The sequence below is a fragment of the Fringilla coelebs genome, assembly GCF_963513975.1.
Source record: "Fringilla coelebs genome assembly, chromosome: 1".
NCBI lineage: Eukaryota > Metazoa > Chordata > Aves > Passeriformes > Fringillidae > Fringilla > Fringilla coelebs.
Window position 1 is genome coordinate 14,367,315 of NC_140028.1, and position 27,539 is coordinate 14,394,853.

The 27,539-nt window shown below is 40.8% G+C and overlaps 2 protein-coding genes across 2 annotated transcripts in view; both read left to right on the forward strand.

Annotated features, from left to right (window-relative positions):
• The first annotated feature begins 10,664 nt into the window (after positions 1-10,664).
• Positions 10,665-24,512, forward strand: DSCC1 (DNA replication and sister chromatid cohesion 1). The gene is made up of 9 exons (XM_084221670.1): positions 10,665-10,888; positions 12,546-12,714; positions 15,104-15,238; positions 17,597-17,687; positions 18,626-18,764; positions 20,177-20,229; positions 21,315-21,469; positions 22,024-22,172; positions 22,962-24,512. Exons 1-9 carry the CDS (start codon positions 10,677-10,679, stop codon positions 23,068-23,070), a joined length of 1,212 nt encoding a protein of 403 aa, XP_084077796.1. The 5' UTR covers positions 10,665-10,676; the 3' UTR covers positions 23,071-24,512.
• A 1,303-nt stretch (positions 24,513-25,815) lies between these two features.
• TAF2 (TATA-box binding protein associated factor 2) overlaps positions 25,816-27,539 on the forward strand; it is a 58,485-nt gene continuing 56,761 nt past the window's right edge. Inside the window, exon 1 of the mRNA XM_084203654.1 lies at positions 25,816-27,278. Within this exon, the coding sequence (XP_084059780.1) occupies positions 27,165-27,278 (114 nt within the window). The 5' untranslated portion in view covers positions 25,816-27,164. The remainder of the gene's footprint in view (positions 27,279-27,539) is intronic.

The following is a 27,539-nucleotide window of genomic DNA, read 5'->3' on the forward strand; positions in this document are numbered from 1 at the left end:
AGAATTACAAGTATTCATGTCTATACTTCTCATTTCTCTTATAGCATTGTTCTTGAGTCCCATATAGAGTTGTTTGGCTTTCCCTACCCAAATGGACTTTTTAAACAGGAAAATGACATGGATACAAAAGATGGTGATGCACTTTAGGGACAAAAGGCATTAGCAGGTAAGCTGCTGGAAGGTTGTGGGTTTTTTTTCCCTAACATCTTTTGTATAAGAGACAGCATTATGTAAATGAAATTTTAAAATTCCTTTATAAGAGAATTTTATAAAAGTCACTCTTTTGCTGAGAAAGACAAGTACAAAATGGGTTTTGGCTTTTAAGTTGACCTTTTATCTAAGTAGCTCTTGCAACACTCATGGAAAATGAGTGTGAAGGTTTTTTCCTATATTCCCATGCTTATTTGCAGAGACCTCCCTTGTCTTTGTGTTTCAACTGGTTGACTTCCTTAGCACTAGAGGCCTGGGAAGGGGCACCATAGGAACTACCAGGTATTGTCCAATCCCCCCTCCTCTTTTCAGGCTATGTACAATAGTGTTTCCCATACATGGAAGTGCACAGATTACATTCATTGCTGCTCGAAGTTTGAACCATTTAAGTTATCTGCTAGGAACTGGTTGTAAGAATCAGTGCTTCTGTGACTAAAAGAATACATCTGGCCAAGCTAATTTTAGTCCTGTGATAAACCACAGGAAAGTTAGTAAGTTAAAAAAAAAAAAAACCCAGCCAACCAAACAAACAACCCAAAAACCAAGGATATATGTTAAACTTCTCTTTTTCTATTATTGCATCCAAGTTCCTGCAAAAGCCATGATGAGATAACAGAAGGAATTTTTCATAGTCTGTCCAACTTTTCAGCACTAGAGTGAGAATCATATCTGTTTACATTCTCATATTTCATGTGTTACTGACCTGGCAGTTGTTGTAATAGTGAGTTGAGGTGCAGAGAAAAAGGCCCTGAGATATACAGGGACAATCTGAAAAGGGTTTTCTAAGCCTGTCCCTACAGAGCTTTTCCATTTTGCATTAAATATTCAAACGCTCACTAGGCCAGACAGAGGTAGCGAGATTTCCGTGCAGAATGACAGCTAAGGCATGACCAAGAGATGGGTACCTGGGTACCTGCTTTGTGCTTGCTCTAGTGAGCAGGTAAATATTTTATAGAAACAAGCAGCTTCAATAAGATGAAAGATCAGAAATTTGCATCAGACCAGTAACCCAAATAATTCCAGTTGAGAGTATGCTCTGTTAAACCAGCATTTTGCACTGCCCAATGCATGCTGCCCCCTACTTCATTATACCTAGAATATTTTCTAATTCTTCTTATTTCATATATTCATTTTCCAATGATTTTAAATTTTGATCATCACAAAAAATATTTACAAGCCTATAAACCTGTTGGAAACCTCAGGTTTATCTTTGAAGAAGTTCATATCTATTTCCAGTAGTTCTTTTTGCTTGTTTGTTTGTTTTCTCTTTATTTTATTCTGCATTTTAACCACTGACAATTATGAACTTGTACAACTCAGGTTTCATCTATATCATATGTTTAGTCCGGATCATAGTCCTAGACTTGAGTAATATCCAGCCTAATGCATGGACTGGGAGCTGTGAGTCAGCTGGGAAGTGTGACTAAGAGCTGAAAAGGAACTGCTTTCTAAACCATTTCTCACATGAGGAGACAACACCTTCTAGCTCTATCTATGGTAAAAGCCAGCTTCTTAAGCCATCCCCCAGCCTCCTCTGCATTAAAGCACTCTGATGTCTGGCCACAAGACTTTAAGTGTTTGCTTAAAGTACTGAGGCTTGAACTGGCGGTTTGACACTGAGTTGTGATCAGCCCTGAACACTCAGGCACGGGTTGGTTTTCTTATTCTCTGGGAGACAACGCCTAAGAGTAGAGATTCAGCCTAAGACACTTTAGTATCCTTTGCTATCTATTTCTGCTTCTCAGCACAAGTTTCTGTTGACTGTTTCTCTTTCCACGCTGCCCACGATGCAGACTGTGCCTTAGGGCACCTGGCTCTTTGTTTCCTAGGGTGAGCATCACAGCCAGGGCTTGGGGTGGGTTGTGGGTGCAAGAGTGCGGCGTGCAGATCTCAGGGGACATGTGGTTCTGGTGGCAGCCACAGAGGCAAACGGTTTGACAGAGTCCAAACAGCTGCGTCTGTGAGGCACAGAATCACAGGCTCCTCGCAGGCTGCTCAGGCTTCAGCGTTGTCTCTGTCCTTCACCACGTCCCAGCCTGTAACTCCTCAGGTGAGGCTGTGGGGCACTCAGAGCCATCCCGTGCCTGAGAACACCGCCTGCCGAGCCGCTCCTCCGGCTCACAGAGCTCGCCGGGGCGCAGGCAGCAGCACGGCACACTGGCAAAGTGCCACCTCTGCGAAGGGACACCGGCAGCGCGACAAACCGATGGCACGGCTCAGCTCCACTGGGATAATCAGCACAGCAGCTACGCTGGCTCGCCTGACTCGGGTCCATGTCCGCATAAAGAACTCTTGCCAGTGTTTAATCGCTCTGCCACCCTGTGGCCCTTTCAAGAATTTAAGTATGAAAATGCCAATTAGAAAATTGTACTGAATCGATGCTCCACTAAAGAAATTAAGCTAATTTTATAAAGGAATAATCTTTAGATAATACAATCTTTACACAATAAAAACCACAAACATATTTGACTCCATCATTAATTGCCCTCCCCAATGAGCACCAAAAATAACTGCTCAATCTAGTAAAAATGAGAAAGCCAGTAAAACACTGGATAATTCAATATTCTTTTTCAGGAAGGCACTTTGTAAGTATTTGTCTGGGACTTCCTGGGTTGAGATGGAAGGAATAAATTTTCTTTGTGAAGTCCTCAAAGTTTTCTCCCTGTATTACACTGGCTTCACAGCAACTGTCAGAGAGACAAGACCTTCCCTCTCTATCTGCACTGACTTCTCTGTCTGGAGAGGAGCCCTCCAAATTGCCACTGTTAAAGATGTCAATATAGAAAATTCACCCAAAAGCATCTCAGAAGGCCCACTTACTGCACATCCCCACCATGGAATAGGATCAGCTACACCTAAATGTGTATTTTTTCTATAACACAATTTGGCAGACCCCGGTGGGCACTCCCCCAGGAATGGAACCTGCATAGAATTTTTAATTAAAGCTTTCAAAGTTTTTTAATTGCCTTTGATGTTTCTCTCATTCAAATAATTAAATTTTGGAGGAAAACTCATTTAGCTCTCTGAAGATGGGCTTAAAGGGGAGTATTTTGCCTCACGCCTCACACAGGATCTCTTCTGAAGCCGTTCATGATGAGAGCAGCCTCATCATCCACTTACCAAGCTATTCCCCAGGCTGAGGCAATTCTGTTAGGTTAGGTCTATGTCAAAACTGATGACCCAGTCTCCAGCACTTAGGCAGGAGGAGGTGAGAGAACAAGAATCTTTCCTAAGTGTACAGGCAGTGAATTTTTCTGAGTCAACAGTGATTGTGGATCTGAGAGGCCAAAACATCCAGTGAATGGAAAATTACTTTGCTATCCTGGTTATAGCCTACCACATTATGTCAATTTGTTCAACATCTCAAGACATTGACAGCCCTTTTGATATACTCACTATTATTCATTACTCACAGAGTTGTAAAAAAAAATTGAGATACTCATTTATACAGTGATTACAATGGAGAAATGTTTGTCCTCTTAACAAACTGGAGTTTAATAACCAGTATGCAGCAGCAGAAGGAAAAACAAAAAGATGGTTAGCATCTCCACAGAAAAATACCAAAAATATAATACACATGGGATGCTTTGGGCATAGGCTCTAGTACCTGATGAGGAGGATAGATGGAAATCTTCAGAACAAAATGTTTCCTGCAGAGATGTCTGCAGAGTTTTTCCATTTTCATGTCAGGTTGATGGTTTGGGGCTAAAAAGGGCATGAGATTAGAAGGGCTTCTAAGTATTTTGGGGAGCAGGATTTGGGGAAGGGTATAGCCTGCTCATCTAAAATTTCAGCATCGGGAAGAAAGTTGAGAATGACAAAATCAAGTGAAATGGTTATTCTTGGATGGTTACAGCCTGAGATTGCATTATTCATCATGACTGAGAGTGAACCTAGAAGACCCTACAAGCAGACGCATGAGAAACACCTAGAATGTAACAGAATCAGATATTCGTTCTGCAGCTCATTACAGCATTAGATTTGTTGTACATAGCTTTTATGATTTCATTTGTTCATTATGATTTATGTGTTCATTTGTACTGCATTTTATTCTTTCCCATGTAAGGCTTCTGCTCCCTTTGTTACATGAGCTTTTCCTATATTGGCTTCTCATTTAAGTTTTCATCTTGCCATTTTTCACTGTCATTTTACTGTGCCACTCTATTCCTTCATTGTATTCTCTCTAACTGATAAAATACTTGATGTATTTTCCTGTTTGGGTTTTTTAAAATATTTTGCATAAAATGGCTATGGTTTTCCCAATAATTTGATTAATTAATTTATTTATTTATTTTAGATTCATACAGAAAGTGTAAGTATGTAGTTTGCTGGGATATATTTCTGGTATAGGAATGCCTTAAAAATTAATAATAAACTAAAACCCACCCACTCTCTGAGGTTACTGCTATGCAAATAGCATCTAGTCAAGAAGTGAGATGATGGGATAACTTGCCAGATGACACATACTGGTATTTACGTTGTCAGTATTAATAAGGTCTGCAGACTGAAATTAGCCACAAAATTCTCTACACAGAATTTTAAAAACATTTATTTGCATTTATCTCATGTAACTCCTCAATATTAATAATAACACCGTTTTAAATATCTCTAGCAGCAGGTGTTTTACGTGATAAAATTTTAGGGTCTGCAGTAAAGTATTGCTGCTAATTTTCCCAAGCAAAATCATCTGAGTCTGAATTACAGGCTTTGCTGTGGTAGAAGCACTCTGGAGATCTATCCAGAAAATGATGTACAGGGAGCAAAAGATTTTAATGATGTACTTATGCATGAACTAACATGACTGCTTGACATATATTCTAAATTTAAAAGGGTCCCTGTAATTATTACATTATTGAAAAAAACAGCTTGCTTTTTCATGCCAGTGTGAACAAAGATCACTGCACCTTCCCCCACCCATTGCACCAGTGTGTACACTCTGAGGACATACTGTGCAGCAATGAATGTCCTGGCTGACTGGCTGAGACTGGGAGAAGCTCTGAATGCAGGCTGGCTACCAGCTTGCTCAGGTTTACCCCACCTTATCTTCAAATTAGTGTTGCATGACTGATCCTCTGCCTTTGTTTGCAATTACACATGCAGTCCCTGCAAAGAAATAACACAGCAACGAAACAGGTCTCTAATTGCTGGTTGTCTCATAAGCATTGAGCATCTGGGTTCTTGCTTGATGTATTTCCTGTCACAACAGTGTGCAGGGACATTCTCAAAGTCATTTCCAAATTGCCTTGATCATGTTTGTGCTCCAACTATTTGGTGTATGCTTTCCAGCTTTGTGGCTGAGTGATTCTTCTCCAGTATTTCCAGGCCAGAACCAATTATATGTCACCAAGATACTCCAAGGTACTCTATGGTTTACACGAATATTTAGGTTTGGTTACAGCTGTTTATTTTCTCCTAATTTGAAAATATGTGTTTTGCATCTCCCTGGTGGCCTGTTAAGACTGACAAGACAGCCATGGCTGAGGTAACAATGAGCTATCTGGTTATTCTACTAATTGGCTGAAATTTTCTCTGTTTGAGTCTTTGACTCATTAGCTCCTGCCTTATGGTGCTTTTCTGGCTGACATCATCAGATATGATGGTTTTACTGGGGTACAGTAATGAACCAAGGTCTGCAACATAGAATATGCAAGTCACTGTTTTGCTATTTTACATTTCACTACCAAAAAAAAAAGTTTAAAATATCAAAGTATGTCTCAATAACCAACTCCAATGGAGAGCATAAGAGTGCGTGCTCTGGTGACTTAGGGGGTCTGAATTTATTTAGGATCCTGAGTTATGACTAAAACCTGAATATTATGATTAACAGAGACAAGCACACCTTTATGAACTTGTTTAACTCTTCTGTGAATCACAGTAATTTTGACTTTCACCACATCTCCCAAGTTTCTCAATGTGTTGCATAGAAATTTATTCTCTCCTGTTATCCATTACTTTCTGTTCTTTTCATCAGTAATTCCCAGTTCTTGTATTTAAGACAGACTAGCCAAACATTATTCAGGATAGATGTGCACCATGGATTTATACCATGGCATAATGATATTTTCTGTTTGGTCTTTTTATTGTCTTCCTAGGAAGGAAATGTAACACAGTCATTGTAGACATTCTCCCAGTGTCTCACAGGAGTCTGTGATGTGCTGAAAGAGCATTCAGAGCTCTAGCCCCAGTCACACCTAGAGGTTTGGTAGTCACCTTCTGTACTGAAACACAATGAGCACATCCTATGGCAGGTATTTCTAGACAATGAGAAACTGTCATTCAATGAGTGAAAATGCAACACACATGCTAATTTTACATATTGCAGATGGCATTCCAGCAGAAAAAAGAAATCCTTGAACTAGGGTTTATGAGGCATTAATCAAAATGAGCGTCTCTTGTGGAATAATTTCCAAGAACTGTAACTGTGAATTGTGTAATTATCACGGAGCTGATAATGTGTTGCTATATTCAACTTCGGCACTGTGTCAATTTTTCCAGTGCTGCCTTTATCTTTCTTTTTTTTTCCTCAGCTACCTCTGTTGCACTTTGAAGAACATCTGTAAATTTCTAGTAGGTACATCTTTGTCATTTGAACACCCCATTTCACATAGCCCTATTTTTCTCCCATTTTACTGTAGAGATTCCAAGCACTTGAATTGCAATCACACTGGGAAGTCATCCCCCTAACATGCTGCCTAATGGCTAGAGCCTGACAGTGGTACCCTGCACTATTATCTCCTGCTTCATCATTCTGTGTTTCAGTTGTGGAGCTTTGGAGTTATTTCTTTGATTTGATTTGTCACAGATGCCCTTCATTAATTTAACAGCTCACATCCCTGATGTTTGAGTTCTGGGAAAGATTAAACAGGGCCAAGGACTTCAAAGGCAAAAATATAACAATCTTCAACAATCCTTTTTTTGTTTGCTGACTTCACTCAATGATCGTTAACCACATTCCATTAACATTTGTTGAAAAACTATGTCGAAGCTTCTCTTGCTTGAGGCTTGACTTCATTGCTGCCCCATCCCCAGCACAGCTGAGATGCAGAGGCTATGTGGCAGCTCAGTCTACATGTCCCTTATGCTGACAGGTGTCACCTTACACCTCACACTCACAGCTGCACCCTCACAGCACCCACTTAAGGCCTCCAATGGGCACCTGGGTGGACTGACAGCAGTTGGTGATTAGTTAAGTCAGGATGGCTGAATTTACTGCTTCCTCAACTTTTGCTTCCGTTCTCCTGCAGGTGAGTTTCACCCCTGCTTGTATCATGATGTTACATGCTCCTGACCCCTGACAGTTTCAGTCCACCAGACCAGCCCAAACTGAAAACAGAACACATTTGTGCTATAGCAACTCCAAAGCAAATAAATAACCTGACAGCATCAATATAAAATAATTTCAGGATCCTACCAAGCTCTCTCGCCATAGCATGCATTTCCTCATAAATTGACAGCAACATTGATAGTTCATCATCTCATTTTCTCTGCAATTCAAATTCATTAAACGATTCATCCATGTTTCAAGAAACCAACTTCATGAGTTCCTAGACAAACCTGTTTTTGTCAGGTCACTGCTCTAAAGCAATTTCAGTGAAAACAGATGCATAATACCAGCTGTTTCCTGAGAAATGAGACATCTCCATAGATTTATGTCCATGTGTTTGGTGATAGGTCAGTTGGCTTCTGTCTCTTAGAAAGGATCAGAGCAGCATTCCCCCAAGTAGGGGTTTCAATATATCATCCAGCCACTGATTTCTATCAAAATTCCAGGAAATTTACATGCTAAATTTGCTTGACCTTGAACAGCAACTTCCAGAGGGGCAAGCAAGGGACAGAGAAAGGTGGCAGGCAGCACAAGCATACACATTTCAGTTCCAAAATATATATATAAAAAGCATCTTCAACCAGAACTACCAAGATAAACAAAACTGATTAGAAACATTAATAATTACTACAAATGTTCCTGACCACAGATCAATGCCAATTCCTAAATAACATACAGTGATCTTATTCCTGTTGAGTTTCAGTTATATAGCAGATCTCTTAAGGAACAAACTCCATGAACTCATGCCTTGGATTTGGTTTCCTGGCTACACCAGAACTTTTTTTTTTATTTCTCAGAATGAAAAGTAGAAAGAAGAAGAAGCAGGTGTGCAGGACCATTAGAAAATTGCACAAATTAAGGTATAAATTAAAGCCATCACAAATAAGCTTAGTAACTATTTCAAGATTTACTTGGTAAAAAGTGATTTTCTGGTTTACCTGAGAGGTGTGCATGAAGAAATTTACATTAAATCAAAATGTAAGTGTCAAATAAGGCTATACACATATCCGTTTGCACCTATGCATTAGTAGAAACTAGCCAAAGTTGGAGTGTCTCTGGTTTCCTGTGTGCAAAAATACATCATTTCCACCTTCCAAAAACTGAAACAAAACATGCAAACATGCCCAATGTCCAAGTCTTTGAACAAGCCACTGCACAAGTGTTGTGACAGAGGTAACTGCCTAATAACTCCAGCCAAAGTTTTCTCCAAGGCCAGCTGCCCCACTGGCACCACTCGGCGCTGCCTTCTGAAGAGAGAAGATGCCTGACACAACAACAGCTGGTCTCCGCCAGGCTGGGACTGAAGCAAGCCAGCTCCATCCCACCAGCTCCTGCTTCTGGTTCCCAGATAACAGGGGTTACAGCCTCCTCATCTGTGTCATTTGGTACAGAGGCAGAGAGGTACTCTGCAAGTGGATAGACATAACTTAGGAGCACTGAGTAACTGATGATGAACACAGCAGGCAGCTAGGGCTAACACACGACCAGGCTGAGTGTTAATATGCCCTGCAGCAAAAATCAGGGAGCGTCTGAGGAGCCAGGTGTCCGGGGCAAGGCAGGGAAGAGGCATCCTGAGCTGCTCCTTACAAAGTCTGACTCTCACTGCTGCTTAGCTGCTGTGTTCTGAGCCTCTGCTTCTGTTCTCTTCTTATGGTTTAAGGATGTCAGTAGCCTTCCCCTTGAATCTCTGACCTGCAGGCTATTTCCGTGGCAATAACTGTGCGTGCCTGTGGTTTCCACTCATTTGTGTTGTGGCTTTAGCTCGAGCACTTCCTCACAGCTTCCTCTGGCAGATGTAGTCACATCAGGCCACAGCAAGAGCCTGAGCTGAGCCCTGAGTCATAGGGTGACAACCTCTGTGTGGAGGCTGTGCAAGCCTTTTCCTAAGGGGTCATGTGTGGATGAGAGCCTGCAGGTAGCTGTCCTCAGTCAGACTGTCCCCAGAGGGACAGAAGGACCTGGGGTGAGTGACACCAGTGCGTGGCAGCTGCCTCAGCAGTGCTTTCCCACCCACTGCCAGGCCCCACTGTGGTGGCTCAGACACTCCCTCTCTCCACACTTGCTGTCATGCTGTGGTGTCAAGGAAGAAGTTTGAGAGTGGCACAGCAATGATCCAGGGACAGCGAGGCTGGAAAAGGGATGTTTGTCAACAGTGACTGAACCTGAGCCAGGGTGTGCCCATGGCCAAGAAGGTCAATGGCATCCTGGCCTGGATAGAAACAGTGTGGCCAGCAGGACCAGGGCAGGGATTGTCCCCTGTACTCAGCACTGGTGAGGCCACATTTCAAGTGTTGTGTCCAGACCCCTCACTACAAGAAGGACATTGAGGGGCTGGAGTGTGTCCAGAGAAGGGCGACAGAGCTGGGGAAGGGTCTGGAGCACAATCTGGTGAGGAGCAGCTGAAGGAGCTGGGGGTGTTTAGCCTGAAAAAAAGGAGATTTGCTCAATACCTTATTGCTCACCACCATTCCCTGAAAGGATGCTGTAGCCAGGCAGGAATTCTCCCAGCTAAGAAGTAACAGGATGAAAGGAAGTGGGCTCAGGTTGCACCAGCAGAGGTTTTGATTGGACAGTTGGAAAAATGTCTTCACAGAAAAGGTCGTTAGGCACTGGAACAAGCTTGCCCAGGAGTCACCATCCCTGGAGCTGTTTTAAAGACATGTAGGTGTGGCACTCAAGGACATGGTTTAGTGCTGGACTTGCCAGTGCTGGATAAAGGGTTGGACTTTATGATCTTGGAAGCCTTTTCCACCCTAAAGACGTCTGTGATTTTATGTTGCCTCAGAGCTGGGAAGTGACTTCCATATTAGGCCTATTTTTGCAGTGTTTTGTAGCTTTATTTAGTTTTGTATATTTTGTATATTTTTATTTCATTTCTGGCATAACTTTTTATGAAAGAGAGATTTCCCTGCAGCACAGCCTGGCTCCTGTGCAGCCAGACAGAAACCGGGAGGTTTGTCCCAGATTAGACCCGGCGGAGGAGCAGAGGGAAGCGATTCCCGAGCCGTTCCCGCCCGCCCCGCCATCCGTCCATCCATCCATCCGCCCGTGAACCGCGGAACCAACGCAGGCTGCGCGCGCCGCCGCCGCCGCCGCCGCCGCCCGCGCCCCGTTGGCCCTGCCTGGGCGGGCGGGGCGGGGCATGGAGGCCGTGGCGCGGAGCCCGGAGCGGGCCGGGGCCGCCATGCGGAGCCGCGCCGAGGTGGATGCCACGCTGCAAACGGCCAAGCTCAACCCAGCGGAGCTGCTGCCGGCCGTGCACTGCCTCAGCTTCGGCCCGCAGGCCGGCGGCGGCGAGTGCTGCCTGCTGCAGCTGGAGCCGGGGCTCTGCGCCGAGCTGGAGGCGGGGCGCAGGTACGGCGGGCGCGGGGAGGAGCGGGGCCGCCGCCGTTCGCGCCGCGGGCATGTCCCGGACACGGGGCTGTGTCCGCACTTCTGTGTTCTTCTGTGGCGGTGTGCGTAACTGCCCCTTAAATCCTTTAAACTTGTCTGTTACACTGGGAACGAAAAGCTATTTACTTCTAAGAAGCGTGTTTCGTTTGTTTTTGTTGGTTTTTTTTTTCTCTGTGTGTGGGGGTTTTTTTTGTGGTTTGGTTTTTTTTTTTTCCATGGAAAACTTCCTGCTGTGGAGACTTCTAAACAAAACTCAGAAGATGCTGGGATAGGCTCCCCAAAAAGTGGTCAGAGCACCAAGCCTGGCACAGCTCAAGAAGCAATTGCACAGCGCTCTCGGGCACCGGGTGTGATTCTTTGGGCCGTCCTGTGCCGGCCCAGGAGCTGGACCCAGTGATCCTTGTGGGTCACATCCAGCTCGGGATATTCTGTGATCAGAAATACAGGTTTAGAAAAGATATCATGCCTCTAAAAGAATCCTGCTGACTTCGAGATTTTCCTGCTAGAACTCTCGGGGCCTGATGGATGGCAGGGTGCCTACAAGTTAGATAAATTGGCAGGGAAGGATGTGCAGTATGGACGCGCAAATTGGCAGGGAGGGATGTGCCCTACTTTGCATGGGCATAGGGTAGGATGGTTATGTGACACCAAACTCTGAGCCAAAAGCAGGTTCTACATAAGGTTTTGATATTGTTTTCAATTTCTCCCTTTACTGCAATGACGGCGACATAAGGAAAATCTTTGAAGTGATACAAAATGAGAAGTCCGTCTAAAGAAGGTAGTTCTCTGAGATGTGTGTTAGTAAGCCCATTCCTATTTCGTGCAATTCTGATGAAGTATTATCTGTTGGAGGCCTGAATCATGTTGATCTCTTGGGGCGCAGCTGAGCTTTGTTCATGCATGTAGGCTTTGAGCAAGAGGAGCATTTAATTGAATTGAATCTGGGCACTTAGGTTAGTGTATGTGGCCTGGGAGGAACTCAGTGTTCCCCTGTCGTGCTCCTGCTTTGGTATTATCACGTCCTCATGTAGAATCTTTACTTCATCGAGTGTGTGAGCTGAAGAGGGTGCTTTACATTGTCTCTTTTCCCAGAATTGTTCTAGAAGATTACTTTCTTTCCTGCTTGGAATCGCTTGCAAGAAAATAGATATTAATTATCTGATGGGCTCTGCATAATAAACACAATTTCTGTTTGTTTTCTTTTTTCACAGTGGGCCAGCTTCAGTCTTCATTAAAGAACAACTCTAGTTTGTAATCTAATTTCTAAGATTAGTGAACTAGTTCACACATGAAGCATCACTTCAGCAATGTTTTCGGGGGGTTGAGAGAATTGGTGTATGACTAGGCATTCAACTGTGTTCTGCATGAACACTTGGAATGCTTGTTTTTTGAGTTCCCACACTAAAAGGAGAGGGAAAACCTCAGTCAGATTAATTGACATTTGCATCTTTATATTTTGGTGAGCTGTGACTGCTGCTACCAAACAGAACTGCAGTTTGTAATCTCTTTACAAATGTATGAATGTGAGAAAATATCAAACAAGTTTAATAAGAGTTCATCCTGAAACAGAGGTAAAAATACATCAGTATTTCTGTGTTGTTGTTTTTTTTTTTTCCAGCCTAGTAATCCGTGGTGAAAAGGATGAACATGCAGTGTTGTGCAGCAAAGATAAAACTTATGACATGAAAATAGCAGATACCTCAAATATGTTGCTGTTTGTTCCTGGTTGCAAAACTCCAGAGGAACTGAAAGCAGATCAGGCATCTTGTAATATTATTCATTCACAGGTATGTCTTTCAGGGTTTTTGTTTGCTTGCTTTAATTCTCTGCTTTCTTATTCTCTGTAATTTCTTGTATTTTGTCCAAGATGCATATGTGAAACCAGCTGGGATTCAGTTGCCTAAACATAAACTTTTAATGCCATTTTCGATGCCCTGTGGTATTGCTTAGCCACTATTGCAGCCTGCCACAGGAGAAAGGATGAATCTCCTGTAGCTTCTTTGTGTATTGACCAGTTCCAGGAAGATGTCATTATAAATTTGCTTTTTATACAGGGCCATGCCATGCCTTAGGGTGTCCAAAATGGCTTTAGAGACTTTCTTCAGGCAGCTGAACTGTCTCTATAGATATATTTTATGATTATTATTATTTTGTATCATATTATATATTATTATTATTGTGGGGAAGTTAAAACTGTGGTTTATTTTCATTGCATAGTCATTACTTGTGGTAGGTATTCAAAGCTTGCAAAGGAAATATAATTTCTCAGTGTTAGCAACTGTTTTTAAAGTAAGCTATTTACAGGTTGATTTTTAGGAGTACTTTCCCCAAAAGGGAGATTTTACCATCTGAATACTATTTTTTAAATATAGAGATGTATTCAAAGGTAGCTCTTTCAATTACTGTATCAAAAAAATTGTCAAATTGAATGATTTTAGAGCTCTCAGTCTAAGAATTCCTTGTTCTCTGCCCTCCTGAAGTTAATAAAATTCTATTAAAAATAGCTAGGCTATTAACTAATTATTAGTTAATTCTTTTCTGTAATAGATATAATGGCATCATTGAGGAATAATCCTACTTCAACATCAGTTCTTCCATGAGGTCTAATGAACTAATGTAAAAAGTTAATTCAAGCTGAAGTAGATTAATGAGGTAGTAATAGTCTTCCCTATACTTTTTTTTGCTACATTTAATAATTTCACTATTCCTGTGAAGTTACACATCATAGAAATGTGATTTGCTGAGGAACTATTTAAAAAGTTTTATTTCTAAGAGCTCTCAAAAGGATTTCAGAAATGTAAGGTGGTTCATTAACACTGCGAATTGTGAAACATAGCAAAAGATATTATGTGCACTCTGGGGCTTCACTGCCCTTCACTTGCAGTTTTGGTGCTGATCTTTGTATCACTTGCATGGCTGACACAGCCAAAGCATCTGCCATTTTATTCACCTCATAGAGCTTATCTCAGGTTATGAGTTTTGGAATATTAATTCAAATTATTTATTTCCTTTTCTGTGCAGAGTATCTTCTTATTACCAGAATGATTAGAAAAAAGCTTGGCATGAAAAAAGCCTAGCACTTAAGTAAGTGCTAATTGACATGAAGCTTGGAAGTTTGTCAGGAAGTTGGTGTTTAGCTGAATTTTTTGCCAAGCCAGTTATGTAATAAATTAAAATTGAGAGATTTCTGTGTATTAGAATTTGTATACAGTTTCCCCTATATATAGGTGGTTTTGCGTATAGTTGATTTAAATGGAATATTATTTTTAAATTTTAGTTGTTGGTTTTGTTTTTTTACATGGAGGACTTCTAAAATACCCCAAGTACTCCAGTAAAGCACTTAGGGTGTTTTAAAACACTGCCTAGAGGCTTTTATGTGGAAGGTGTTTTAACATGGGACTGGTGATTGGGTCAGGAGTCACTAAGCTGGAGCCTGTTCTCCTCTGCAATTCTGTTCCCATTTTTGTCAGTTTGGTAAATAGTAGAAGTGATGCTGAAAGGCCTCCAATAGTCTGGCCTCTTCCAAGAATCTTGCAGTAAGTCAAAGCTGTACCCTCAACACCTCAGGGTTGCTCTGAAAGTAAAGCTTTGGTAAATTGGCGTTGTTGAATCAAGAACAGCCAACCTTCCCATTGCACACTCCTTATTTGTGTGTTGACTCAGGGTGAGGAACAGAGATGTCTTGTCAGTTGTGTGCAAGTGTAGCTTTCTGTCCTTGTTCGTGTCTGCTTTGCTTGAGCTTAGGTCTATGAGGATTCATTAAAAAGACCATGAAGTAGATCCCAAGCTTGGGAAGAAGAGGGGAAGATAGACTCAGGTTAATACAGGAGGGCTTTTATGGCAGTAATACAATTTACTGTTAAGACAAAAGGCAGTTTTGAGGGGAATTGTGCAGAAATATATCCCATGATGATTTCCTGTTATTTGCAGACAGAGTTGAGTTGCTACCTTTGTCTTATGATCAATCAACAGTGGATTTTTACTCTTCATTGTCTGTAGTAAAGTTTTTAAATTGAAAACATGGCAATGATTGTTTTATCTCTAAAGTAATTATCCTATTAATAGTTACTTGTTTTCAATGACTGGGTTAACACTGATTGCTGATAATTTTTGGTAAGCAGCTTTGAATCCAGATGCTACATTAAAATGTGTAAAAGTTGCTGTTTTCTCTTGTAGATTGCTGGTTTCTCCAAGAACTATTGGGAATTAAGGAGATGTCGACCAAAACTGAAGAAACTGAGGAAGCTTTTAATGGAAGATCCATATGAAGGGCCTGATAGTCAGAAAGACCAGGCTTCAACATTTTCAAAGGTAAATCAGCTGTATAAATTGCTTTCTTGTAATTGGTAATGAGCAAATTAAAGTGAAAAAAGTAGAAAAATCCCTTTCCTCATGTGATTCACAGTGCTTCTTTGAATTAATTTTTTAACCCTTCTATTCTAAACAAGTTGATTGTTGTTAGCACTTCCAGTGAGTACAGGTAAGAAACCTTTTTATTAGTTAAAAGAAGAAAATGAAGGACATGGGAGGAGACTGGGTATTTCCCTTTTCCTATGGGAAGTTTCTTGGAGCACAACCTTCAGAATCTTTTCTAAATTCCTTGAGGGTTACATGACTACTAAGGTATAATGCAGCCTTTCCTTCTTTGTGTCTGCCATGTATGAGGGCAGAGCACACCCATGTGCAGATTGCTTGCCAGTCAGTAATTGGTGATGACAAGGAGAAGAAGGGAGTTGAAGAGAGTAACAGGAAGGCATGGAATAAGACACAATAAAAGAAGGGAAAACACAAATGAAATCCTATCCTGCTGTCTTATGGTGTTTCCAGGAAATTAATTTTGGGACCTAAAGAGTGACAGGGAGATCTGGACTGTGCAGCATATGATATCAGCTGAAAGGCTGATAAAAGTTCTGGGGTTTTGTTAGCTTGGTTGGTTTTCCTTTTGACTTCAAGACCAAAAAGTAGTTGCTCCCAAGTATTTTATGCTGAGGCTTGATTGAAGCTGATACCACCAAATCATCTGCATGTGTTTGGATGTGCAAACACAGATGTTACTTTTCTCTGAGGAGACATGATGCTTCTCTGTTCTTGGATGATTAACAGGCTGATTTCTGATTAGTTACAGAATCTTGCCCCCCAGGACTGCCTACCTGTGCTGATCTAGGCATAGAAGGACATACAGCAAAATAAGGGATAGCAAAGGTTAAAGGGCTAAAATTGTCTGAAAATTATAAGCATTGTCAAAGGCTAGCAACACAAAAAAGTAATATGCAATACTATTTATTCATAATATTGAGTATTGTTAAAAAGATGTCAGTGTCTCCCAAACATTAATGACTGGTTTGGAGATTGATCACCATTTATTTTTGAAAGAGAATGCATTTCCTCTATGAGCTTACTGGATAACAACTAGATATATATGATAAATGTAGACAAGTCTTAACCTTGCCTCTGGTGGAACTCCTAAATGAATCTGAAAGCTCTGCAGGGGAAAACTCTTTCCTGTGGGACTAATTTTCACTGAAATCCCAATCAGTGTATGTATAGTAATGATTTCCACTGTTTTGTTTGCTTACACTTAACATTTATCATGTGCTGGAAATCAATTGGCCACCTTTAATCTGTTTGAAAACAAATTATTCTTTTGGTTGTTTACTGTAAGCTGAGTCTCATGATTTTCAGGACTGTATCATACACAGAAAACCGTAGCAGAAGAGCCATAAAGATCTAGAGAATCTGTTGCATAGTATTTTGATTTAGTACACTAGAGGAAAGCTTATAAATATATAGGCTAGTACTGAATTTTACTGTGAAGTGACAGGGCATACTCAGATGATCACAGACATCTGATAAGAAAAAGGATAAGAAATATATTAAATACATTATCTGGAAGTTGCTGGTGTGCACACAGTGCAAGTCAACCCATTCCATTTTATGTTTGCAAGGGCAATGCAGCTGATAAAAGCATCAGAGCTGAGAGCAGTGATGTATTTAAAAAAGCTGTTGGGATTGCTGGGCTGGCCTCAAAGCAGAAACATATCCCAAGGGCTTCTGTGTAAGGCGTCTGAATGGCAGCAATAAACTTCAAACACACATACTGATTTGGGGATATTATTGCTAGCAGTGGGTTTTTTTTAAGTACTGTATAATAGGGTCATCCCTCATTGACACACTGATGGGAGCTTGGCCTGATGATAGTGGAGGAGGCTTTCTCTCACTGGAGGTACTAAGTGCAGGTTCTGACTTCTATCCCAAAGTGAGAAGTGATTTTTGCTTTGTCTTTTCTTTGAATCTCAGAGATTAAAATATGTGATTCCAGAAAAGCCAGAGCACATTCACTTTTTATTCTTGCTGGGATACTTCACTTACAAGGTCTGCTTGTGCTAGGTTTGACATTCTGGGAATACAGGTCTATCCCTTAGGCCCGGTACAAAAACTTTCCTGTAGTTAGACTGCCTTTTATATTGAATAACCCTTTGAGAAAATGTTTTGAGTTACAAGAAGAGTTTCAGAGGGTGTGGCAAACCTTAGAAAATTCAGTCTGGGAAAAAAATATCTATCTTAAGTCTTTCCTTCATTATAGCTTATAATGTATTTAGTATGGTCACTGAAGCAAAGAAGAAGTAAGAATAACCTCTTTTATTTTCTTCTTTTTTTCCCTTGTTGCAGTATACAACAGATGATTTGTTAAATCTGATTCAAGCAAGTGAGGAAGAAATACTCCACCAATTGCAGGTCATAGATGCCTGCAAAATTGAAGGTATTCATATCTAAAGAATATTCTTACCTATGAGGAAATAACCCTCCTACTTTCCCCAAAATATATGTCTCCTCTTTCTAAGGCCTATTCCATATCCTTGTCTTTCAAGGTGCAAGTTACTTCAAAGTTCTAAGACTTGTTTCCATAAATCCATGTCCTCTGCTGCTATGAATGTGATCAGAAGGATGAAGCTGAGCAGGCACTGCCAGACTCTCTCTTTCCAGGATACCTCCTTCTTTGCTGCTACAAACACTGGCATCAGAGTATCCCACCCACAGGATAAATATTTTTTTGCTGGTCACCCTCTTCATGAAGGAGTGGGTACTGCTTTCTGTAGTTCTAGAGCCAAAAATAACTGATTCTTAGGTAACCCTGTCCTTTTCATAGTCCTTTCTTCCTCCTGGACTTGGTTTATCTCAGTGTTTTCCTGCCATGTGAGGAAAGGCTGGAGCAAGGGCCTCACCTTGGGACAGGTCCTATTCATCCTTTTCTTGGCCATGCCCAAACCCTCACTGGAACACGAGGTGATGGCAGTCCTAGAGTCACCTGGGTTTCTGGATTTTTGTGAACTTCTTTGGACCTGAGCTGTTGTTTTGCAGGGCCAATGCAGCCAGTCCTGTTCACGCAGTTCTGTTCCTGAACTAAGCATTAGTTCTTCCACATCTTGGAGTGATATTTTTAGTGTCTTTGTATCTGTGGCAGTTAAAGAATTACTAAAGAATTCCAAACAATTGAGATAAAATTTCATTCTCCTTTACATATGCTCTTATTATTTATTTCCTTTTCTTAGCTATTAATCCTGAAAAAAACACAATGCTGTTGCATATTATAAAGGTGTGACCTGAATGTCCTTACTCCAGTAATGTATCTTAATGGCAATAGAATTAAGGTGTTAATGTTTTCCTTCTAACAGTGTTTTCTGGTGCTCTGTTTGGCAGGATATTGGAGAATTCTAGACTTTGACTATGAGATGAAACTCTTGAATCATGTGACTCAGCTAATAGACTCAGAGTCCTGGCCTTTGAGTAAAGTTCCTCTGTGTGCCTGCCTTGAAGAACTTGGATCTCTAGAACCCAGGTAAACCATTATTTTTAGTACTTAAAATTGCCTACGTTCATTATTAACTATGTGTAATTACAGTATTTGTTAACATCTATTAAAATTATAGTCTTGCAAATCTGGATTGTAGTTATTGTGATGTAAATGATACATTTTCTTTGTATCTAAAAATACTCAAGGGAATTTTTAGACAGGTTATTAAACTAATTTTAGTGTTTATTGGTAGTATTTCTGTTGATCCACAGTAGAAACATTACTGCTGAGTTGTTAATGATGGAAGTAGCATGTGCTTAAGTTGTAAATTGCTGAGCATTTTGAAATAGCTGTTCTGAAGCTATAGCTAGCAAAAAATGTTTGGTTTACCTGTTGCATACTAGCTGAGAGGGGGATATGTTTTCTGGTGTAATTCAAAATTATCATTCAAAGAAAGTCTGAAGTTTACAATATGTAGCATTTTCCATTTAATTGCCTTTTGGCTCAAAAAGATATCTACAGTTAGGCTATAATTTTATGACAGAGCTTCAGAAAAGTGCCTGTTATTCAGTAAGGGATAATTAATTGCCAAATTTTTGACTTGCATCATAGGATCATTCAGACTGGTAAAAACATTAGGATCATTGAGTCCAACCATTACCCCACCTCTACCAAGTGCAGTACTGAACCATGTCCCTAAGTGCCACATCTACACATCTTTTAAACACCTCCAGGGATGGTGACTCCATTGCTTCCTTGGGCAGCCTGTTCCAGTGCTTGACAATGCTTTCCATGAAGAAATTTTTCTAATATCCAATCTAAATATGTCAGGCCATTTCCTCTGATCTTGTCACTTGTTACCTCAGAGAAGAGACTGACCCCCACTGGCTACAGCCTCCTTTCAGGGAGTTGGAGTAACAAGGTCCCCCCGAGCCTCCTTTTCTCCAGCCTAAACACCCCCAGCTCCCTCAGCTGCTCCTCACCAGACTTGTGCTCCAGACTCTTCCCCAGCTCTGTTGCTCTTCTTTGGACATACTCCAGCCCCTCAACGTCCTTCTTGTAATGAGGGGCACAGAACTGGACGCAGGATTTGAGGTACAGCCTCACCAGTGCTGAGGGGGACACCAGTGCTGTCCTGGTCCTGCTGGCCTCTCTGTTGCTGATACAATTCTTTCTCATTGGAAAAAAGTGACATTGCAAGAGTCTATTCTTTATTTCCCTTATGCATTTTAGTTTGCTAGTTATAACTAGAAAGTGGAAGAGACCTTTGGGGGAGATCCTTCTCTCCTATTTTTTTACCAGCTTCTTCATTTCACCCACAAAAATGTGTCTCATCATCTGTTCTCTTCAGTTTATTTTTTTCTTCATACCTGTTTCTTAATCTTCTTGGTATCTGTTTCAGTAGTGTCCTAGTAAGCATTAGTACTAGAACATGTTTTCTGATTTTTTTTTTCCAGAGAGATGATAGAACACATTCTTTTAGGCTACGGCAGGAAATATGTTGATGATGGTAAGTTTGGGAAAGCTTACATGGTTTAACTTTGCATAAAAGAAATAGTTATTTGTGAGGAAATGTAGGTGCTGTGAAGAATGGCCCAAACAAATGACTCTGCTACACTGCCAGTATAAGGAGGGAGCAAACTGGGCTGAAAATCAGTACAATTGCTAAAGGAAGTTTCATAGGAAAATAAGGCTAATAAACTGTACAAGACAATTGTGAACAGAGGTACTGGAACTGATTTATTAGGTGTGAACAAACCACAATTTCATGACTAAAGAAACCTCGCTAGTAAAATTTAGGTGGCATCTCTCTTTACATACCCTAGGAGATCTCATATATTTAAGTAATTAATGAGTAGTCAATGACATATTCAGCTTGCCTGAAGTAGGTATCTGCCTGTGATCTCTTGAACTGCACCACAAGATCTGCTGGTTGTAGGGATTAGATTTCCATCGTCCATCTCACACACAGATTCAATACTGCACTGCCCTAATTCAGTCTGAATTCTTCCCCACAGTGGCTTTCATCTCACCTTTGGCTGAAGTAGGAGTTGCACTCAACCTAAAGGGCATAGGAAAGTAATTGGAGTGACAACAGACTCTTGTCTTATTATTTTTTGGCAGCTTGCACAAGGAACAAGTCTGAATTAGAGACAGGTGGCTGAAACAATAGAAGGAAGTGTTTATACCTGATTTGGGTCAGAAATTTTAGCCAAGTCAGTGTGAGAGAAAATGAAATCTCATCTCTTCGTAATCTCATAAAGGTGATTAAAGAAGTGAAAGCTTTGTTTACAAGCCATTCAGAAATAGGAATGAGAATTGTAGGAGAAACAGTACACTGAAAGGGGAAAACATGGAGGGCAAACACATTTATTGATACAAATTAATACTGTAGTTGGGACAGTGCTGCTGTATTCTGAGAATGAGAAGATACCATAATTTATCCAAATTAATACCAAGTCAAATTGCTTCCCAAGGAAAAGAAAAAAGAGGATGCTTGGTGTATAGAAGACTGTAGAACAGAATGGAAATACAAGGCTGTTCTTTTATCAAAAGGCAAGAACCCAAGATAACCTAGTTTTTCCTTCTCGGCAGGGGAGGTTTTCTTTGAAATGCATGAAGATAAAATATGCAGAGCTATAGCACAAATGCTTTTGCAAAATGCAGTTAAATTCAATCTATCAGAGTTTGAAGAAGTCTGGCAACAGAGTGTCCCTGAGGGGATGACAACAAGGCTTGATCAGCTTCAGGTAAGCACGTAGAGAAGTATGGATTCTTTTGTCAGTAGGCTGTAACTGACGTGTGTCATACATAGATTTTATTCATTATTGGGTATTGTGTTGTTTCTGTCAGCTTTTGAGTTCAAGTATGCTTTATGATGTCCTCTATGAGCACCAGTAGTCTGGAATCATGATAATTCAGGTTTCTGTAAGGCACGTTTCACTGTTTGAAGAAAGGTTGCAGCTGTAATTTACTACTTGTAAATGTGACTGGAACAGAAGCTGAAGCTGTTGTTGAACCGATGGTAGTGACATCCAGTAGAGTAGCAAACACTACTGGAATCCTTTTGCTCAAAGTAGGCAGAGAGATGTTGGAACCCAATGGATTCTCCATTCCTTCTTATCATAACAGAAATTATAAATACTGCCTGTAAAACAGTGCCTTTATGATACTTCACTTTGCCTCTGGTAGTGCAGTTCTGGAAGGCTTTGCAAAGAGCAACTTGTATGGAATGTTGTCAGAAAAAAGGAAATTTAATTGTTTTGTCAGTACTTTTTATTTCATTTCTGATCCTCTTCTGCAGGGCTTGGCTCTTGTGGATAAAAGTTCAAGACCAGAGACCATCTTTCTGCTAAAAGTGGAAGACTTACCTGAAGACAATCAGGAAAGATTCAACAGCTTATTTCGCATACGGGAAAAGTGGACAGAAGTGGATATTACCCCTTATATACAGTAAGGATGTATTTATTTTTATTAAAACATAATTAGTCCCATATTCTTCTCTTTTTGTATAGCTGGCTTCTGATGAGCTACCACTGCCTCAGTGATACTCTGTACTTTCCATTTTAAATTAAATGGATTCTGTATGAATAGAATACCCACCTCTGGGATCTGTAACTCTCTTTTTTTGGATTTAAATGTGTGTGAAAAGCTGATCCTACTGGGTTTAAGTGGGTGATAACTCTCATTTGGTTAAGGCAGACAATTCAAAGGCTCAACTTGCTGACATTTACTCTATATTTCCAACACTAGAACTATAAAGCAATAGTGCTTCCTGTGCTGCATCCTTTGTTCCTTTGGTAGTTAAGACTTACCCTCCCACATTATCTGGAATGTCCAGCTGTGATAGGTGTGAGCAGATGTTGATGCTAACCCAGAAGTAACTGCATCAACCCTTTATGAGTGGCTCTAAATTTACTGTGAATTCATAAGCTGAATTAATTTATAAGTGAATAGTTCAAAGCTAGCTGTTTTCCTAGATTGAAAACTCTGCTAGAGAACAGTAATAATAAAACTCCACCTAAAATCCAAAATTCTTTTTCTGAAGTAGTGTAGTTTTGCCTAGTGTCTAAATGTCAAGGTAAGTTCTAAACTTGAGGTAATTTAAAGCATTATGTGACAGTTACAGTAGTTCTGTTTTTTTAACTAAAGTTTATTGCTGTAGTTACAAATATTTTACAGATTCATTTTGTGTGAGAGTATCTCTAAATGCCAATGTCTTGTGCTTTATTTCCTCTGTAGAGACTTGTGTGCAGAGAAGCAGACTGTTGGCGCTCTTCTGACAAAATATGCTCGTTCCTCAATGCTGAATGGTGTTAAAGTTTATAATTCTAGAAGACCCATCTCATAACAAATATTGTTTGAAGAACTGAGGATACTGAATGTAGTAACAGTGAATGTTACTTGCTGCTGCCTTCTGGGGAAAACCATCCAACCGTCATAATACAGTGTACTTGAGTTTAAGCTAGGCTACTTGAATATGTTGTGTTCTCTGCTCCGCTGAGGAGAGTGTGAGGACGCTTGTGGCCTCTAAGGAATGATATTCAGCTCACCTTCCTTTGCTGACCTTCCTTTGCCCAACTTCTACTTCTTGAATACACGTAATCTATTTATCCGTAAGTCTGAAATGAAAATTTGAAACCTCCTTGATAATAATTTAATCATCTGAATTGAATAGCAAAATGGAAATTTTAGTCTTCTGCCCATTAGTGGCCATTCTTAAAGTTTCAGTCCAGTGTTCACATTTTGAATAGCACAGCTCATCAAGCTCATGAACAAATCATTCCCCACTGAGACTACATCAGTCTTGATTTTGAAAAATGGTTCTTTTTAAGGTCATGTCTATGAACACCATCAGCACAAGCACCTGACACTTTAGTACTTGGCAGAATGGCCTTATATATATATTACAAAAAAACCTAATTGCAGTGAAGTGTGAATACAAGAGACAGTAGTTGGACATTGTGTTACAAATTTCCTATAAACAGTCATTAAAATGTAGCTGAGCTAAAAATGCTTTACAGAAGACTACTTGTACTTTTTTTAAAAGAACCTACAAAACTTTGTAGTACAATTTTTTTAAGTTTGTTAGGAAAAAATGACAGCACATAGAAATTGTGCCTTGAAACCTTACCGTTTTGTAATGATAATATTGTTCTATGTAGAGCAATGAAACAGAATGTTTTTATGATACTGCCCTGAAGTGATGTGCCTGAGATGGTAATTTTGTAATCATTAAAGAGGATTGTTTGCATGTCAGTAAACCAGAGTTTAATATTAGATAGTTTTCAGATTTACATTTTAAACTTAACAGTTGTTGGTTATTTGATACAAAAAGCATTTTTTCCATCAGGCTCAGATGTGAGGTAGGAAATGCCTTGGAACTGCCAGCATTCCAGCTGTAGAGTGAGTGGAGAGAGTAGAGAAACTCCTCCTAAGTCAAATGTAACTCAAGATGCACACTGTGTGCGTACTTGGAATTTGGTACAGATAAAAAGCTGAATAAAAGTTTCTTCCTGAGCTGTGTTTATTGTTGCCCAGTGCTGCACGGTCAGTGCCCTGTGCTGGATGTTGCTGGTGCAGGGCTGTGGTGTTTGCCCAGCTGTGTGGAGATATAGAATGGCTCTCTGCTGGGAAGGACTGCCTTGTTTGCTGTCTGGTTCCAACAGCTCTGGTCCCCCAACAGCAGCAGAAGGTTCACTCGCAGAGATGTATGGTTATATGAAAGGAAAAGCCTTGGAAATTCCTTCCATTGCATCACAGAAGGCCCCTTAGTTGAAATACACAACACTATTGATACTTTTATATTTGTGCTCCAAGTTTGTATTTGCATAGGTGTTTCTTTGTAAAATAAATAAGAAATTAAGTATTTCATGCTTTATTACAGCTATGAGAAGAGCTTATTTAAATTAATGTTGTGTGTGTTATCATTCCATGTGTGCAGTGCTCCTGATTGGTTTCGTTACACATTGAAAATGAAATAACCCTTTCAAACTCCCAACAGTTTCTTCGATGCAACCATTTATTTTAGCCTAAAATAGATTAATCTGAAGTTACTTGTAACAGTCTTGATTGTGAAGGAACTTCATCTCGCGTCCTCCTGCTCCCCCAGTGGCGCCTCCCGTGCGGGAGCAGGCGGAGATCGCTGCGCTCCCGTCCCGCCTCCGCTACCCGGGCGCGCGCCGCTCCCGCCGCCCCTTCCCGCCTTCCGCACGCCCGCGCCTGCGCGAGCTGCGGCGCCTGCGTACGGGGACGCGGCGCGGCCCCTCTCGGGTTTTGGGTTATTCGGGAGGGTTATTTTATTCTTCCCTTTTTTTTTTTTTCCTTCTTCTTCTCTCCGGCCAACGCCGCCGCTGTAAAAAGCATTTGCCTTTTTGTAAAAAGGAAAACTCCACCAGCCTTTCCCGCTGAAGCGATAGAGCTCCGTCAATCGCGCCGTGACCTCTCACCCTTGGGTCGGAGGTGACTGCCAAGATGGCGGCGGCTGCGGAAGGGCCGCGGCGGGAGCGCTGCTGAGGGAGAGCCGCGGGGCCGACCCTGCCCCGGGCCCGGCCACCGCCCGGCCCGCTCGACCCGCTGCGCCTTTCCCGGCTCTCAGCGGACGGCGCTGCCCCAGCCGGCGCTCCCAGGAGCGCGGACCCCGGTGCCTGCCCGGCCGTCCTGGCCGCGGCCCTCCTCATTCCGTCGCTCTCGCCGCCGCTGCCCGCCGAGCCGATTGTTTCCCGTAGTTCCCGTGGAGAGGAAGCGCCTCTGGACTGGTTCCGTAACGCCAGCAGACAGAGAGGCTGCGTGTGCACCCACAGGAGGTTTTGTACAGACGCTGCTTGTTGGTGGTGCTGTAGCGATGGCGCTCACTCGAGCTGAGGATTCCTGACTGCTGGGGGTCACAGATCCGCTGAGGAGATGAGAGATCAAATACGGCGTGACACGGGGGAAAATCGAAGGACCGGCTGAGTGAGGATGGTGTTGATGCCTGTCTGACGGTCAGCAGAGTGTGTCCAGTGCTGCGGTTCAGGATGAATAGGAAGAAAGGAGACAAAGGGTTTGAAAGCCCAAGACCGTATAAATTATAAGTATCCATTTTTTTAAATTGCTATACTTCCAACCAGTGCACACTGAATCAGGCCGAAGGCTGATTAATAATGATTTATTTTAGACGGAGTGTTGCTTGTGGTGTAGCTTGCATTCAGAAAATGTGTGTTGCAGAAATAGGTTTGAATGTGTAAATGGACTTATTCATGGGCAGCAAGTCTGTCAACCATGCAGTCTCATAAAGATATTTACCTTATGCTCTTCCAACTTTGGACATCTCTTCACCCAGTGTCAGTTCCATAGACCATACTACGACGTTCCATATGTACTGCTGTGTCAAACAGCCCTTTTGACTTAAAGGCTTTTTATGTGTAAAAAAAATGCTTGCCTTTGCAGCAAGCTGCTCTGTTAAGCTTTGTTTTCACACATTCACTATTTGGGCTGTAACCAAGCTACAAAGCAGTTGGTGGTGGATTTCAGTACATTTTAATAGATTTCTTGTTATACCTCTTTGATTCCTTTATAAATCTGTTACATAAATGTATTTCTAAGTAGAATCAGTCTTTTCATGCACACTCAATGTAAGTGGCATCTGAATCCATTTTTAGATGTAATTCTCTTGTAAGAATTTTTTATCTCACCTGAAGCAATGCCACTTCTTAATGCACAGGATATGTGCAGATAAAGCATGATGTGCCATAAAAGTTGAATTATTTCAAGGTTTTGTTTTGAGTTATGAAATGCACTACTGTAAAGATGACACCCACTACAGGAAATTACATTGAAATAACTTACAGGATTTTTTAAAAGTTGACATTATATTATTTCCTACCTTTTAAATCAGTTTTATTTACCAGGAGTTCTAATACATCACTCAAAATTTAAGCAAATGCGTTTGACTAGTATAAAATACCTATCTTGATTCATGTATTAGCATTATTTTAAATTATAAATTCTTATGGCATGCTAATTGTAAAAGCACATACTGGATCTTTTAATGTGTAATACCTGCTTATATAAATTATGTATGTCAACTCTCCAGGTCAACTTTCCACAGGTCTCTGATTGCAAATCTTATACTTCATGCCATTACTGATACTGCTCATCACTACAGTGTTAGACCTGGACACTGCCATTTGTGATGCTTTATTTTTACATACAAATAGGTGTTGTTCAAAAATTATGTTAACTTCCTGTATTACTGGTAATGTTCATCCTGGTATGATACTGTGTTTGATTTTCTGGGGGGCTTTCCTGACATCGTGGGTAACTCCTGTTCATTATTTGGTTTATACGACATAAAAGATTTAGACAATCATTAATGATATTTATAGAAGTATATTCTGTTTGCGGTATTTATGTACATATATCCTGTGTGGCTCTCTGTTAAACTGGGTTAAAGTATTATTTTAAATGCTGGCATTTGTGCAAAACCTTACTTTTTTTTTGTTTTTTTTTTTTTCTTCCAGCACAACTCATCAGGTAGTTTGTATCAACAACATAAATTTTCAGAGAAAGTCTGTTGTAGTAAGTATTTCTTAATAAAGTGTGAAGTAGAAATTAAGTGTCTGGGTTTTCTTCGTGCTTTTAGAGGAAATAACTGCACTCACAAGCTACTTCATATGTTATACTTTCTAATCTGATGCTTCTCATAAGTCTGTCATTGCTTGAGATAAAATTCCTTCTAATTGTGAGCACTTCTCAAAAAAGATTTCCATATGAAAGTTGCTGCATTGTAAATATTACAGAGCAATTTGCAGTTAAAAATTCATGCTCACACTGTTTGCT

Coding starts and splice junctions, on each gene's coding strand:
- DSCC1 (XM_084221670.1), top strand. CDS start 10,677: ATGGAGGCCGTGGCGCGGAGCCCGGAGCGGGCCGGGGCCGCCATGCGG. Junction 10,889..12,545: donor GAGCTGGAGGCGGGGCGCAG/GTACGGCGGGCG, acceptor TTTTTTTTCCAG/CCTAGTAATCCGTGGTGAAA. Junction 12,715..15,103: donor GTAATATTATTCATTCACAG/GTATGTCTTTCA, acceptor TTTCTCTTGTAG/ATTGCTGGTTTCTCCAAGAA.